Below are 18,009 nucleotides of genomic sequence, written 5' to 3' on the forward strand. Positions count from 1 at the left end.
AATTTTTGTTAAAATGAATATTTTATAATTTATAAATAAATTTACAAGGCATAACATTATCATTAATACTGTACAATACTTACACCTTCTCCATATTGCAAGTATCGTTTATTAGTTTCCTGTTTACCAAAGGTCTCCAAAAACTTTTGACGGTAAGCAAGAACTGTATCAACATGTGTTTTGTATTTTACAGCCAACTCCAGGGCTCTATAATGAGAAATAAAACATATTATCAGAATTGCTTATGTCAACCTAAAGTTAGAAAAAATTAAATAGCCATTTAAATTCTGTAACTCAATATTGATTCATGTGATTAACTTATTTTTAAAGTAATATTTTATTCAAATAGCTGAAGAGACTAAAATGAACCACTGAAAACAATGGTTCAATACCAAAGACACAAAATCTATACATAGATAATAATTTGCAAATATCAAACCAGATTAATCCTCACTTCCAGGCTTATTTTCACATATAGCTTTTGGCCAATGTCTCTACCACAGCAGCCCTGTGCATAATACACATTAGTTGAGTCAGGAACAACCCAGCAGAGTAAAGCTCTCCTACACTACTTATTTTTAACTTGTTTTAAAGTATGAATAACAATCAGTAAAAAAACATTACTTTTTAAGTTCTCTTATCTTCTAATATGATTCCTAAATATGTAGTAATGATTAAGCAGAGCCAAATATTATAAATCTGTTATTTTATTTTTTACTTATTTAATTAAAATTTAATTGATAAATACAAACAAAAATTGTATATACTTATGAGATATATGATGTTTCAATATATGTGTACATTATGTAATGTTTAAATCAGATTTAAGATTTATCTATGTCTTCAAACATTTATCATTTCTTTTTTTAGTTGTTCTAATTAGTTATACATGACAGAATACATTTGGACACATCATACATAAATGGAGTATAATTTCTCATTCTTCTGGTTGTACATGATGTAGACTCACACTGGTCGGGTAGTCATATATGTGCATAGGCTAATAATGTCAGATTCATTCTACTATCCTTCCTACTCCCATACCCCTCCTCTCCCTTTACTCCCCTCTACCTAATCCAAAGTATCTTTGTTCTTCCATAGCCCACCCTTATTGTGAATTAGCATCTGCATATCAGAGAAAACACTTATCATTTCCTTATGGCAAAGCATTCAAAATCCTTTCCTCTAGTTTTTTGAACTATTCAGGTACATTGTTAAATCTATAACCATCCTACTGTGCAATAGCACATCAAAACTTTTTCCTCCTATCTATGACTTAGTGCCCATTGATTAATCAAGAATTTTTTAAAGATTACTGCTGAAAAATAATAAGTATATAAGCAGCAAAGATATGTATAATAAAAAATATATTACAGTTACAAGTCAGAAAAGTAGATAGCTCTGGATAAGAAATAACACCTCAAAATTCTCAAATTCTCTAAATAATACATATCTGCTGGGATTTACCTATCCCATTTTATTGGGTAGAGAAGTATACAGATGATAATTCATCAGTTTCTACATTAAGAATAACTTACTTTGTATGCTAGGTCTCCTAACATATAAGTCTACTCTTCCTATCTCTCCAAGCTTTTTTTTTTTTTTCAAAAGTAAATTCACTACTTTTTTCTTCATTGAGTTGGAATGTTTCAGTTCATGGCAATGATCATTCTTCACATACTTCTTGTGCAATTTCTGCACAAATAATTGATCAGTCTGAATTAAAATTTCATGTGAAAAAATATTACCCTTAAATGAGGCTCATTCATAAGATATAAAAATCACTTATATATTCTTTAGCTTTTAAATTTGCATCTTTGTGTACATATTCAAATTATCAGATAGTCTTCAGATACTCTTTTTCTGTGTTTGTCATTACTCTATTGAGATAATTTCTTCTCATGGGTCTTTGAATAAATAAGAAAAACATGGAATTTCATAGATTCATCAGCATTAGTTGAAATCAAGGAGAATATTAGTGGGTTTTTTTGCCATATATTTTTTATTACTACCCAAATTAGCACCATCAGTTGGGAGTGAATCTGATTCTCATGACCTCAAATTTTATGAGATCACTATTTGTTTAACTCTCTCCTTAAGGCTGTATTCACAGAGCTATAATCAATTCTTGCCCAAGTATATAGCCATTGTACTACTGAAAAATTCTAGGAAATGACTTTGGTTCACTATAAATTGGAATGTACATGGACAGACACAACAACTGCTCTGAAGCTGACTAAAAAAAAAAACATGTTTTTCCAAATGTGGAAAAAAAGTGCTTAGTAATGAGGAATTGAGTGATTTGGAATCAGAAAAAGCTAAATCTGTTATTTTAATGGATCTTTTTAAAGATTTTTTTTTAATTATAGATGAACACAATACCTTTATTTTATTTAATTATTTTTATGTGGTGCTGAGGATTGAACCCAGTGCCTCACATGTGCTAGGCAAGCATTCTACCACTGAACTACAACTTCAGCACTAAATCTGTTATTTTAGACAAAGATACTTTTGTAACTAAGATATTTTGTGGAGATAAAATTCAGAAGTTAGCTTTTATCCTAACCATGTCTATTATTTATCTAAAAATATCAAATAACTACTAGCCTTAAAACACACTGAATATTATGAAAACATACAAGTTAATCAAATCATGGCTGTAAGAAACCAGAAAAAAAATTAAGTGCTACAAGAATATAGTCACAAAATAAGACCACAACATCATGAGGTAACAAGTAATTCTTTTAGAAATTATGGTGTGAAATTTTTTGCAACTTGTGACTCTTTGGTAGGAAAATTTAGTTCATTCTTAGTATGCTTTTATTTGCCCTACTACTAACCAAGATAATTATTTTAAGAAGTGTTTCAAAAATGCTGTATATATTGAAAATTGATAACTGATGGATGTTAAAGACTTAATATGAAAAATAAGAATATAAGTCATGTAAAATACAAATGGTAATGCCAAATAGCATTTCTTATAGAAACATATTGACATATTACTAAATCCAAAGATCAGTATTTGCTATCAATAAAATTTCCTAATCTTTGATTTTCACAGAAAAAGGGAGTAGGCAGAAAGGAATGTAAAGGCACAAGAACAGAGGAATGACAGAAAGGCAAAAAGCAATTCACAGTAGAAGATAAATGCCTCAATTCTTCTCTCTCATACATAATTCCCTTTTTTATCCCTAAGGCTCTGATTTCAGTGGTGTAGCGTAAGTGGAGACTCTGGTGAATCACCCTTTTGGCACATTACTGTCCATGATGGGGAAGGAGATCTTGACTGTGCAAAACTGAAAGTGTTCTAAGTAAGGAAACATAAGAAACCAATCTGTATTATCTATCCTTATTGTCATTACTATTAATTATCTGATTAAGAAATGGCTAAGGTAAACATTGAAATAATAAGTGCTATTTAAAATGTCCTCTAACAGTACACACTGAGTAAAAATGTTTCTTTACCACATTTAGGAGAGAACTTACTCCAAATTATATAAGGGTTTTGGGAACAGTATGTCTCTAGTCTTAAAAATGGTTATTTGGCAACCAAACAAATATGACATTAGATTGGAATAAATCCATGTATTTTAAATAGAAGAAAGTTATATAAAAAGATGTTAGAACTTTAAAATATGATCTTTATGCTGGGTGAGGTGGCACTTTCTAGTCCCAACTACTAGAAAAGCTGAGGGGGAGGATCAATCGCTTCAGCTCATAAATTCAAGAACAGCCTATGAAGCATAAAAGGACACCATCACAAAACAACAACAACAATAACAACAAAATATGATCTTTCGCATAACGTGATTGAATCACTTTCCATAACTGATAGAACAGAAATTATTTTTTATTAAAGTATCAATATGGGGGTTGGGATTGTGGCTCAGTGGTAGAGCACTTGCTTCCCGAAATGCATGAGGCCCTCGGTTTGATCCTCAGCACCACATAAAAATGGAATAATTTTTTTAAAAAAGATATTGTTCCATCTGCAACTTAAAAATATGTTTTAAAAAAAGTATCAATATGGTTACTGGGAGCTTCTAGTTTCTACCTCTCTTAACTTCAATTTTTGAAAGGAGACTACCATTAAATACCTAAAATGGATCTCAAGCAGGCAAATTGCTTACATACAACTGCTTCTTCACTAAAGAAAGAAACTGAAGAGGACCTAAGAGGATGGAAAGATCTTCCATGTTCTTGGATAGGCAGAATTAATATTGTCAAAATGGCCATACTACCAAATACGCTAAACAGATTTAATGCAATTCCCATTAAAATCACAATGACATTCTTCATAGAAACAGAAAAAGCAGTCATGAAATTCATTTTGAAAAAATAAAAGGCCCAGAACAGTTAAAGCAATCATTAGCAAGAAGAATGAAGCAGGAGGCATCACAATATCATAACTTAAATTATAATACAGAGCCAGAGTAATAACAAATGGCATGGTATTGACACCAACACAGACACATAGATCAATGGTACAGAATAGAAGTCACAGAGACAAAGCCACATAAATACTGTTATCTTACACTAGACAAAGTTACCATAAGCACACACTGGAAAAAAAGCCTCTTCCACAAACATTGCTAGGAAAACTGGAAATCCATATGTAGCAAAATGAAATTAAACCCCTGTCTCTCACCCTGCACAAAACCCAACTCAAAGTGGATCAGGAACTTAGCAATTAGACCAGATACCCTATGCCTACTAGGAGAAAATGTAGACCCAATTTTCTACCATGTAGGCTTAGGAACCAACTTCCTCAATAAGACTCCTAAAGCACAAAAAGTAAAATCAAGAATCAACTAATGGAATGGTATCAAAATAAATGTTTTGATATGTTCTCAATTGTTTCCTTTTCCTTCACGGGAAAGGAAACAATTGAGAACATGAATAGAGAGCCTACAAAATGGGTAAAAATCTTTTCCATCTGCACTCGGAACATTAATATCCAGGATATACAAAGAACTCAAAAACCTTAACAAATTCAAATAATCCAATCAATAAATGGGCTAAGGAAAGCCTTCAGGGACACTATAAGTCAAAAGGGTAAAAAATGTACTACCTCAGATCCAAATAATCCAATCAATGAATGGGCTAAGATACTTCACAGAAGAAGAAATGTGAATGGTCAAACAAATAAGAAAAAGATGCTCAACATATTTAGCAATTAGAGAAATGCAAGTCAAACCTACACTAAGATTTCGTCTCACCCCAGTCAGAATGACAATTATCAAGAATATAAGCAACAATAAATGTTGGCAAAGATGCAGAGGTTCACTTATTGCTGGTGGGACTGCAAATTGGTGCAACTACTCTAGAAAGCAGTATGGAAATTCATTAGAAAACCTGGAATGTTGATACCCATTTCTGCTGCCCCATCTCCCAACGGAGAGGACTCCATCTTGAGACACCACTGCCACTGACATCAATATGCAGCAGCCTCCAATTTAGGACACTGGCCAGAGCCTGGCTTGTTGTCATCACCACCACTGCCATCTCCAGGCACAGCCACCTCCATTTAGGGATAGTGGCCAGGGCCTAGAGGTTCACTGTAGAGGTGCCTGCAGGTCTGGTTGTACCTGGGGTCTTCCTTCTGGGTGTACAAGTAACCATCATCATGCTGTAGAGGTAGGAGAGAACCAGGGTCTCTCAGCTCCTGGAGTCCTGAAGCGCATGGTGACATATGGGGCTGGCTACAGCAGGTCAGAAGGTTGCAAGAAGGTGTGAAGGCATCTTGCTCTCTGTTCACCCAGCCAGCCAGTCCAATACCCACTGGGATCCTGGGGCCCTCGTTTAGGCTGGCACTCGCTGGGCCATGGCACTAGCACAGTCCCCAACTCCCTCTACAGTCTGGCATCCATCAATCCCATGATCCTGCTAGGTCTGGCATCAGTCAGGCACCCAGCAGGGCCCTCCGGCTCATCAGTCCCCAGTCTCCCAACCCTTCGCTATCCACCAACCAGGCCCAGTGCTCACAGCTACATGGCTGGCCTGCATCTTTCAGTGCCTGGTCTTGATCCATCCAATACAGAACAGCTCTCCAAGTCAGGCACACAGGTCCCAGTGTTCAGCCCTCAGGACAACCTGGGGGAGAAGTACCTGACATCTTAATAGGAGCTATTTGGTTTAAAGGTATGTATTGTTTGCATTGGGTGCTGTTAATATTGATCTTTCCCTTAAAGGTGAGGTATTGAAAACCTTCAGGGACACTATAAGTTGACAGGGCAGAAACTGTACTACCTCACACCCACACTGCTAGATGGGAGGACACATAAACAACATGAAAAAACAAGGGAACAAGGCGCCTCAAACAAACCAAGATGCTCCAATAATAAAATCCATTGATAACACGTAAAAGGAGTTCAGAATGCACTGATTCACAACATAAAGGATTATGTGAGGAGTGAAATCAGAGATAAATTTCATGAGGTGAAAGATCACTTCACTAAAGAGACAGAGATTATAAAAAGAAATCAAGCAGAAATTCTCAAACTGAAGGAATCAATAAACCAAACTAAAAATTCAATGAGAGATATCACCAACAGACTAAACCACTTAAAAGATAGAACCTCAGGCAATATATAATCTTGAAAACAACATTAACCACACAGAGAAAATGGTAAGAAAACATATCAGAGCTACCAAGAATTATGCAATAACACAAAAAGACCAAATTTAAGATTTATCTGTATAGAGGAAGGCACAAAGATATAAACCAAAGGAATACACAATCTTTTCAATGAAATAAGTCAGAAAATTTCCCAAACCTGAAGAATGAAATGGAAAATAAAATACAAGAGGCTTACAGGACCCCAAATGTACAAAATTACAACAGATCCACACCAAGGCACGTTATAATGAAAATGCCTTACCATATAGAATAAGGATAGAACTTTAAAGGCCACAAGAGAAAAGTATCAGATTACATATAAGGGGAAACCAATTCAGATCTTGGGAGATTTCTCAACCCAGACCCTCAAAGGTAGGAGGTCCTATAACGTATACCAAGTTCTGAAAGAAAATGGATACCAACAAAGAATCTTATATCCAGCAAAATTAAGCTTCAGATTTGATGATGAAATAAAAACCTTCCATGATAAACAAAAGCTAAAAGAATCCACAACTAGAAAGCCTGCACTACAGGACATTCTCAGCAAAATATTCCATAAGGAAGAAATGAAAAAAGAAGAAAATAAACTACAAAATTACCAAAACCCAGCAAAATGAGGCACTACATTAAAGGAAAAGACAATCAAAAGAAAAACTAAGTCAAATTTAAAATCAGAAATAAACCAAAATGAATGGGAATACAAATCATATCTCAACAATAACCCTGAATGTTAATGGCCTAAACTCATCTATCAAAAGACACAGATTGACAGATTGGATTAAAAAACAAGGCCAAACAATATGTTGTCTCTAGGAGACTAACATCATTGGCAAAGACATCCACAGACCAAAGTTCAAAGGAACATTTTCATATACCAAACAAACCCTTGTAAACTTCAAGAGTCAAATAGACTATAACACAATTATACTGGATGACTTTAACACACCTCTCTCACTAATGAATAGATCTTCCAAACAAAAACTAGACAAAGAAACTATACAACTATCGGTTGTACTATTTACAACTAATAATTTGGACTTAATCATATGTAGAATACTTCATCCATCATGAATGAATACATTCTCTTCTCAGCAGCACACAGATCTTTCTCTAAGATAAACCACATCTTATACCACATAGCAACTCTCAGAAATATAAAGAAATACAGATAGTACCTATATTCTAACAGATCATCATGGAATGAAATTAGAAATCGATGATAAAATAAAAAACAAAAGCTACTCCATCATGTGGAGACTAAATAATACATTAATGAATGATGAATGGATAGCAGAAGAAATCAGGAATGAAATAAAAAAATACTTAGAGGTAAATGAGAATAGTGGTAGTTTGCATTCTTCTTTTCCTATTTGTATGCCTTTAATTTCTTTCATCTAACTGCTCTGGCTAGAGTTTCCAGGACTACATTGAAGTGGTGAAAGAGTGCATTCTTGTCTATTTCAGTTTCTAGAGGGAATGTTTTCAATTTTTCTCCATTTAGAATGATTTTGGCCTTGTGTTTAGCATGGATAGCTTTTACAATGTTGAGGTATGTTTCTGCCATCTCTAGTTTTTCTAGAGTTCTGTTTTTGTCATGATACATTTAAATGCTTCATAGACATCCAGAGATGGAAGTAAACCAATAGATGCAGAAAAAGCATTTGACAAAATATAGCACCCCTTCATGTTCAAAAAACTGGATACAAATAGGAAAAGGAGAACTCAAACTATCACTATTTGCCAATGACATGATTCTATATTTAGAAGATCCAAAGAATTCTACCAGAAAACTTCTAGAATTCATGAATGAATTCAGCAAAGTAACAAGATATAAAATCAACTTTCATAAATCAAATGCATTTCTATACATAAGTGATGAATCCACTGCAAAAGAAATTAAGAAAACTACCTCATTCACAGTAGCCTGAAAAAAAGTAAAATATTTGGGAATTAGTCTAATAAAAGAGGTGCAAGACCTCTACAATGAAAACTACAGGACACTAAAGAAAGAAATTGAAGAAGATCCTGGAAGCTAGAAAAATCTCTCATGCTCTTAGATAGGCAGAATTAACATTCTTAAAATGACCATACTACCAAAAGCGCCATACAGATTTAATGTGATTCCTATTAAAATCCCAATGACATTCTTCATAGAAATAGAAAAAGCAATCATAAAATTCATTTGGAAAAGTAAGAGGCCCAGAACAGACAAAGCAATCCTTAGCAAGACGAGTGAAGCAGGAGGCATAATACCAGACCTTGAACTGTACTACAGAGCCAGAGTAACAAAAATGGCATGGTATTGGCACTAAAATAGACACACAGACCAATGGAACAGAATAGATGACACAGAGACAAAACCACATAAACACAGTATCTCATTCTAGAGAAAGGTACCATAAGCACACATTGGAGAAGATAGTCTCTTCAACAAACATTGCTAGGAAAACTTGAAATCCATAAGTAGCAAAATGAAATTAAACCCCCATCTCTCACCCTGCACAAAATTAAACACAAAGTGGATCAAAAACTTAGGCAATAGAACAGAGACCCTGTGCCTAATAGAAGAAAAAGTAAATGGGGCTGGGGTTGTGGCTTAGCGGTAGAGCGCTCACTTAGCATGTTGAGGACCTGGGTTCAATCCTCAGCACCACATAAAAATAAATAAAATAAAGGTATTGTGTTCAACTACAACTAAAAAATAAATATTTTTAAAAAATAGAGGGAAAAGTAGGACCAAATCTTCACCATATTGGCTTAGGAACTGACTTCCTTAACAACTCTTAAAACGCAAGAAATAAAATCAAGAATCAATAAATGGGATGGAACCAAACTAAAAAGCTTCTTCTCAGCAAAGAAAATAATCAATAAGGTGAACAGAGAACCTACAGAATTGGAGCAAATCTTTACCACATGTACCTCAGATACAGCATTAATCTTCAGGATATGTAAAAAACTCAAAAAACTCAACACCAATAATGGGCTTCCTTCCTAAAAAGGCACTTCACAGAAGAAATATGAATGGTCAAACATTTAAAAATGTTCAACATCTCTAGCAATTAGAAAAATGCAAATCAAAACTATTCTAAAATTTCATCTCATCCCAGCCAGAATAGCAATTATCGAGAATACAAGCAACAATAAATATTGGCAAGAATACGGGGAAAAGGATCACTCATACATCGATGGTGGGACTGCAAATTGGTGCAAGGAATCTAGAAAGCAGTATGGAGATTCCTCAGAAAACTTGGAATGGAACCACCATTTGACCCAGCTATCCCACTCCTTGGTTTATATCCAAAATACATTCTAAATCAGCATACTACAGAGACACAACCTCATCAATGTTTATAGCAGTTCAATTCACAATACCTAAATTATGGAACCAACTTAAGTGCTCTACAACAGATGAATGAATAAAGAAAACATGGTATATATACTCAATGTAATATTACTCAGCCATTAAAAAGAATGAAATAACATTTGCTAGTAAATAAATGGCTATCATGCTATGTAAAATAATTCAATCCCAAAAAATCAAAAGCAGAATGTTCTCTTTGATATGTAGATGCTAACCGACAACAAGGGAAGAAAGATTAGCAGTTCATTGGACTGGACAAAGTGGAATGAAGGGAAGGGAAGAAAGATGGCAACAGGAAAGACAAAAGGATGAATTGGACATATCTTTCCTATCTTCGTATATACACAACCCATACAACTGCACATCATGTACAACCACAATAATGGTGGGATCCTAATTAGAACATGTTATACATATTCTATGTATGTATAATATTTCAAAATCACTGTCGTGTTTTAAAAAAAAAAAGAACTGCTTCTTGTTAGGTTGCAGGCAATTTTCAAGTCCAAATAGGAAAGACAAAAGCATAACTTAAAACATCTATGCCTCTCATATAGAGTAACACATATAAATAAATAAAATCTGTTCTCTTCTAGAGAATTTAAACAAATAATAGAAAGTCAAGGATCTTAAAAGTAACCTAATATATTCATCATCTAATACTTAAGTTCTATACTTCTGGAATATCAGAATTAGAAATAGCACAACTTTATAACCCCTAATTAATGGATCTAGACAGTGATCATCAATGGCTTACTAACATCAGAAAAACAGTTATCATGGAAACATATACACCACCACCTATTGTAGATCCTTAGCCAGCCCTTCCCCCAGAAAAATCAAATTTAAACCTACCAAGTTTCTATATTCAACAACCAATCAGAAACTAATTCAGGATATAGAGGAATATGCTAAATGATACCATAAAAATGCAATCAACAATGTCCAGACTATGGGGTTTGTATAGGGCCAGTTCATTCAATGGAGAAATTGCAAGAAAACATAAACAGAAATAGAAGAACTGATGCTTAAAAAAACAAACAAACAAAAAAAACCTTAAGAATGCATCAACTAATCACAATATGTGGATCCTTTTTTGGATCCTGATTCAAACCATAAAACAAAATATTTATAGATCAATAGAGAAATAAGAGCACTGAATACAATAATGTTAACCTTTTAAGATATGATCATGAGAGCTGGGGCTGTAGCCCAGTGGCAGAGTGCTTGCCTAGCATGCATGAGCACTGAGTTCCATCCTTAGCCCCCCTTAAAAATAAACAAATAAAATAAAGGCATGTTGTCCATCTACAACTACAAAGTAATTAAAAAAAGATATAATCATGGTACTGGGACTATATTAAAAAACTTTTAGAGATATAAACTAAAATATTTATAGGTAAAATTATATGATGATTATGATTAGGTCATAATCATAATTAATAGAGAAGAAGGGGGAAGAAGGGAGATTATCTACAAATTGGTGATTGTTGAAGAGGATTGATGGGTACATGGAGATTAGTATACTATTCTCTATTTTTACTCTTATATTATTATATTGCTATGATATTATTATACTAATATACTACTATACTATAGACTATACTATTCTATTTTTGTGTTTGTAATTTTTCCATAAATTTTTTAAAAAATTTCATCTTTTTGTTTCTTCCTGATTTCTTTTGCCGATTCCTCTTCTTAAACCAGACCCTTGAATGTTCACATTCAACAGATGTATACCTGCTGATCTCTTTCTTTTTTCATTCTTCAAGTTCTTTTGGTTAATCTTAGCTATATTCTTTCCTCAAACCAGTTATTTTAAGAAATTAAACAAGACCTTAAAAGATAGAAAGATCTCTTGGATAGGCAGAATTAATATTGTCAAAATGACCATACTACCAAAAGCACTATACAGATTTGATGCAAATCCAATCAAATTCCCAATGACATTCTTTATAGAAATAGAAAAAGCAATCATAAAATCCATCTGGAAAAATAAGAGACCCAGAATGGCCAAAACAATCCTTAGCAAGAAAAGTGAAGCAGGCAGCATCACAATACCAGACCTTGAACTATATACTACGGAGCAATAGTAACAAATCAGCATGGTATTGGCACCAAAATAGACATGCAGACCAATGGTACAGAATATAGGACACAGAGACTAACCCACATAAATACAGTTATCTCAGACTAGACAAAAGTGTCAAAAATATATATTGGAGAAAAAAATAGCCTCTTCAACAAATGGTGCTGGGAAAACTGGAAATCCATATGCAGCAAAATGAAATTAATTAATTAATTAATTAATTCCCTCCACCCTGTACAAAACTCAACTCAAAGTGGATCAAGGACCTAGGAATTAGACCAGAGATACTGCATCTAAATAGATGAATTGTGAATAAATTGCAGACAAGGACAATGGCCTTTGCATTTTTACAGTACCAACAACATATTTCATGATTCTTTGTTCAGTTATAAACAATGACAACCAATTTGTGTGAATAAAGAACATAGCTGAGCATGGCAGAGGTCTATAATTCCAGCAGCTCCAGAGGCTGAGGCAGGAGGATCACAAGTTCAAAGCCAGATTCAGCAAAATCAAGTTGCTAAAATCAAGTTCCTGTCTCCAAATAAAATACAAAGTAAGGCTGGGGATATGGCTTAGTGGCCATGTTCCCCTGAGCTCAATCCCTAGTTAACCCCCGCCCCTAACAAAAAAAGGACAGAAATAGAATGTCTGAATTAAACAAATAGTATAGGTCATTAGGACATAAATAAAGCAATTACAGTATATCACAAAATTAACCATCTGCCATTTTATTACTTCTATTCAAGGGAAAAACAGAGATAGAGATTAGAATTTTTGTAGACAGCCTAAGAGTTATAAATATAAGGCCTTACGATTGGGAGACATATGAGTTATCTTTGTTCACTGGGATACACGTTCTGAGAGAATGAGTGGAAGGATTTAATACATCAGAGAAGATTAGCATGCTACTCTGTCTCAGAAAGCAATTTGTCCCAAAGTCTAATGGAACGTTGCTCCTAACCACTCCTTTCTTCTTGCTTCAACTATTGTCCATTTCCTGGTGACTTATAATCTAAAAATCCAGTTCAAAAGTTTCTCATGAGTTTCAGGTCCATTCAATAAACTATTATCAGATGTTTCTTCAAAAGTATTTCAAATTCTACTTAGCTAAAAGTGTACACACTATCTTTGCTATAAAATCTGCTAGCAGTGCCACCATCTTCTTAGTATTAATATCAGAAATCTGGGAGACATCATAGACTCTCTTCTTCACACCCTCAACTTTTAACTAATCACAAATTCAGAGAATACATAAATCTTTAATTGTAAATTATTCACAAATATAAATATGAATAAACTGTGTGGTGATAGGAAACTATGAATACAATAAAAAATATAATTTACTAAGTGCTAAATGGAAAAATATATTAAGGTCAGTCAGGTTTTAGAATTAATGAAAAGCATTTTTATTACCTTTCCCAGTTATAGAGATTAATATTGATCTGAATTGCTTGATAAATAAGGCCAGCTTGAAGAAGTATTATTTCAGCCTCCTGTATGTTTCCACTAAACATTAGTATGTGAGCCATTTTTGATTCTTTAGAGGGAAGATCTTTTATTGAATTGATGTATTGAACCTTATCAATCTAAAACAAAAGAAAAATATTTGAAGTGAAAAATAATAGAAATATGACAAAATATGAAAAATTACACATTATATATGTAAACATTATTTACTTACCTCACCAATTGCTGCATAGGCTATTTCTGCAGTAGTCATGTCTCGATTAGCAACTGCCATAGCAGCTAGGCAAGCCCACATGGTTTGCTCCTAAAGTAAAATATAAGAATTACCTCAACTACATGGCTGAACTGTCTTAAAACAAACTTCTAGTAAAATAATAATTAAAGCAGTTAATTTAAAAAATAAAATTATGGAACATGGCAATGAAAAAAAACTAAAAAAATAATGTGAGGATTTCATCGTGTTACTTTGTTTAAAATACATTAATAACAGAGAATTTTCAAATATAATTTTCTAAATACTTTTCTAGTTATCAAGGATTTATTTATTTGCTTATTTATTTTTGTGATACTGGGGACTAGATCCAAGGTCTGGCACATGGTAGGCAACTGTTCTACCACTGAGTTACACTCAGCCCAAGGTTGTTATTTTGTTTTGTTTTGTTTTTAATCTGAAATAATTTAAGGGTATAAGCCCTCCCATCTCTTTAATGAGGGACCAGAAATTATAAATTACAGGGAAGCAGAGGAACATAATTGTTTGATGTTCTCAAACAATACTATAGTGACAAACAGCTACTACCAATTCATTGTAAGGAAAAGCATCTATTATTTTACAAAGTGTATTCTGAGGGATGTTAACTGATATTCAATACAAGAGATCTATGGTCAAACACTTTTGGAAAATACTGAATTCAAATAATTTGAGAAATGCTGATCTAAAGCAGAGATTCTTAACCTTAGTTATACAAAAGAACCATCAGAAGAACTTAAAAAATATGCCTAATCCTCAACCCAGACCTAATGAATTAAAATCTCTGTGGGGTAGAATTTAGGAAACTGACTTTTATAAAAAGTTCCACAGAAGATTTTTATATATGCTAGTATTTACAAACTACTGATCTAATTATAGCTTCTTCAAAGAATAAATCACACAGCAATTCCTCTGAATTGCTCATGTTCGTTTATAAAGCAAAAGACATGATCCTATTCATAAATTTTTTACTCCTTAGTTTTATCATTACTCATCATGCAAAAAAGTAAACCCATTCACAATATATACATAACTATGTATCTGAAATGTAAAGTACCTTAACAAAGCGACAAAGTCTTACAGCATCCTCCCATTTTGAACTGCTTACATATTCATGGAGAATAGCAGGATATGGTGATATGCTGATGTGTACCAGGGAGCCATCAGCTCTTCTTATAGTTACCTGATTTCCAACAAAACTCACAATATGAGGATTTTTATTAAATTCACTGTTAAAAAAAATAACAAAAGGCAATTTAAGGTCACATTCTGAGCAAAATTTTCATATTAATAAATTTGAGAAGTAGACCCCTGATATGCATAGGGAGTTTTCAATCTCTAAAATATTCCCTCCAAAGTTATATATGTATTCAAATAAATATTTGAATCTAACTTGCTATATGCACATATTTGAAGAAATATATACTATCAATCTAAAGTAACAAAAGTTCTTATGTATTTGAAGCTATTCTTAAAAGCATCTAAAGTGACCTTTTGCTAGTTTGGACCTTGTGTTCCCTAAAGGTCCATGTGGTTAAAGGCTTGCTCCCAAGGGTGATGCTCTGAGGAAGTGATGGGGCCTAGTAGGAGGTCTTTAGGTCTATTTCACTTTTGAGACATAAGTGGGTGGTTCTGCTCCGCCATATGCTCCTACCATGATGTGTTACCTCACCACAGGTCTAAAAGCATCAGGACCAACCAATCATGGTCTGAAACTAAACCAAAATAAGCCTTTTCTCTTTATAAGTTGATTATATCAGATATTTGTTACAGTGATAGAAAGTTAACACATATTTTTTCCATCTTAAGATAAATCATGTAAATGATTAAATAACTAAATTTTTGTTTTTAGAAGTAAAAGAAGTAAACTAATAAAAATTAAGCTGAATTCCAAGATTATATATTATTTTCTAATAATAAAAAGCTAAACTTTAAATAAGTAACTAACTTCATTAATTTAAAAATTAAGTAGTTTTATTTTGGTATCCCTCTGATTTTCCTGTGGCCATCGACTCAAATATTAAAAATGAACTCAAATTCTAGGCATGTAGTCAGTGGTAGAGCACTTGCTTAGCTTGTCTAAGGCCCTGGGTTTGATCCCCAGCACTGCAAAAACAAACAGACTCAGAACAGATTTGAAAACCAAGTTATGGTTTTCATAGAAGCCTTTTCACTTATATTTTCTCCAAGAGTTTTCCTATAATCTTTTTTTTTTTTTTTTTTTTTTTTTACTTTTAGTCTAAAACAAAAAAATTCAATTTAAAAGACATATACATTCCTGAATTTCTTAAAGTCTATGATAATCTGTGTTTTGGGTAGTTATCACAAAGTTGTGCTTCACTGAAAAATCTTAACAGTGCCTGTATTAAAATCACTAAATCATATTGAAGAAAATTATCTAAGCTACCATTAAATACTACTAAGCTTGAAAATTATATTAAGAGGCAAATAAATAGTTCATATTATATATTCAATTTAATTCCATCACTTAGACCTCATTAAGCTAGTTTTAGCTGAACAATTTATTTGATTAAAATAAGATACCGTGTAGAATTGAAATCAGAGTGAATATATGACAGTCTATTACAGTTTCATTTACCACAACACAGATTTCTATGTAGTAAAATGTTACCTTGCATCTCTTTCATACAAAGTTTTAGGCAAAATGTCTCTGTCCACATAAACCGTATTGGGGTAATACCACACTGTGAATCGAGTATCTTGAAGTCCACAAAGGATATTGCATGTATCACACCATGCCAAAGTATGCACCATTGTTCCTTAATTTAACAAGAATATTAATGTTCTATTAGTTTTGATATATAAGTATCAAAAATATATCTTTAAAATCAGCTAACAAGATCCCATTTAACTTTTGGTAATGATGTCTCTACTTTCTGAATGTACGATGATAAAACATTCAAAATTCACATAAAAATTAATGAACATATTTGAATCTTCTACTTTAAGCCATTACATTTTTAATTTGTAGGTCTTTTTTTCAATGCCAATTTAGGTGCAGTAGTTAAAGACTTGATATTAAAATGGAGTGAAATAGCTAAGAAATGTGAGACCAAAACATTTTAAGATTCATTCAAGCAAGGAAAATGGTATATCACAGATAGAGTAGAGCTAAGAAAATGGACAATAATTAAAATATAAAACATATTAAAATTTTACCAAGTTTGATAATTTGTTCTTCCTTCCCAAATCGTTTCACTGAAGTGATATAGAGATCTCTATTTTTATCAATGAATGCAATTTTTCTATCATTGGTAAGTCCTTTTTGATCCAGAGCAATTTCCAAGATTTCATTCTAAAATTTTAAAAAATATATAAATGTAGGACTAGTTTTAGTTGCAAGGCCATTTTGATTATTTAATTATAATATTTATTTAAAGATCAATTAAATGTCACGCATTTATAATGATAAAATGTCCCTTTTAAATAATTTTAAGTTGCCAATATATTAATAATTCAAAAGCTACACTAAAATTTAGCTTCTTTTCCTACAATCCAAGGGAAAGATAGCCTTTAAATCATAATAAAATAAAGGTTATATAGATATGCTGTACACTGAGAAACCTGCTGAATTAAACATGAAGGATCAGGTGAAAAAGGTAGGGAAAATGAGAGGTTTAGTTCAATGAACAAGCCCCTCTTACCAAAATGAATTCTAAGTTGGGCATGGTGGTGGCATGCAGCTCAGGAGGCTGAGACAGGAAATCACAAGTTCAAAGCCAGCCTCGGCAAAAACGAGGCACTGAGCAACTCAATGAGACCCTTCCTCTAAATAAAATACAAAATAGGGCTGAGGATGTGGCTCAGTGGTCAAGTGACCCTGAATTCAATCCTTGGTCCCTCCTACCACAAAAAGAATGTATTCTAAGTATACTGGCTAATACCTATATCTTAAGAATTAGTTAAAAATAAAATTTGGACATATGTAGAAATATTTCATTCTTCCAGAGACTTAGATTTTATAGATTCTTCATATTCATTTCCTGTGAAATAGGAAATCTTATATAGGTGATATTATAATACTTATTTTGCAAATCAGACCCACATTTGTTAAGCAATTTTGCTCAGAAAAATTTGGTACCAAACAGATCTGAAACTTAACAACTCAGCCTCCTGATTCTAAGACCATTGCTTTTCCAGAAATAAGAGTATTTCTGGCATCCTACATTAAGCTACCATATTAGCTAGTAAGATAAACT

General features: G+C 33.0%; 1 protein-coding gene across 6 annotated transcripts in view; it reads right to left on the reverse strand.

Annotated features, from left to right (window-relative positions):
* The window catches only part of Ift80 (intraflagellar transport 80), a 125,301-nt gene that overhangs the window by 17,741 nt on the left and 89,551 nt on the right, over positions 1-18,009 (reverse strand). For all 6 annotated transcript variants that reach the window (XM_078043578.1, XM_078043580.1, XM_078043581.1 and 3 more), the window contains 6 exons: positions 16,970-17,105; positions 16,422-16,569; positions 14,847-15,018; positions 13,754-13,843; positions 13,486-13,658; positions 84-207 (listed from right to left, as the gene is read on the reverse strand). In XM_078043578.1, the coding sequence (XP_077899704.1) occupies positions 84-207; positions 13,486-13,658; positions 13,754-13,843; positions 14,847-15,018; positions 16,422-16,569; positions 16,970-17,105 (843 nt within the window). The remainder of the gene's footprint in view (positions 1-83; positions 208-13,485; positions 13,659-13,753; positions 13,844-14,846; positions 15,019-16,421; positions 16,570-16,969; positions 17,106-18,009) is intronic.

This window comes from Ictidomys tridecemlineatus, chromosome 3 (genome assembly GCF_052094955.1).
Source record: "Ictidomys tridecemlineatus isolate mIctTri1 chromosome 3, mIctTri1.hap1, whole genome shotgun sequence".
Lineage (NCBI taxonomy): Eukaryota > Metazoa > Chordata > Mammalia > Rodentia > Sciuridae > Ictidomys > Ictidomys tridecemlineatus.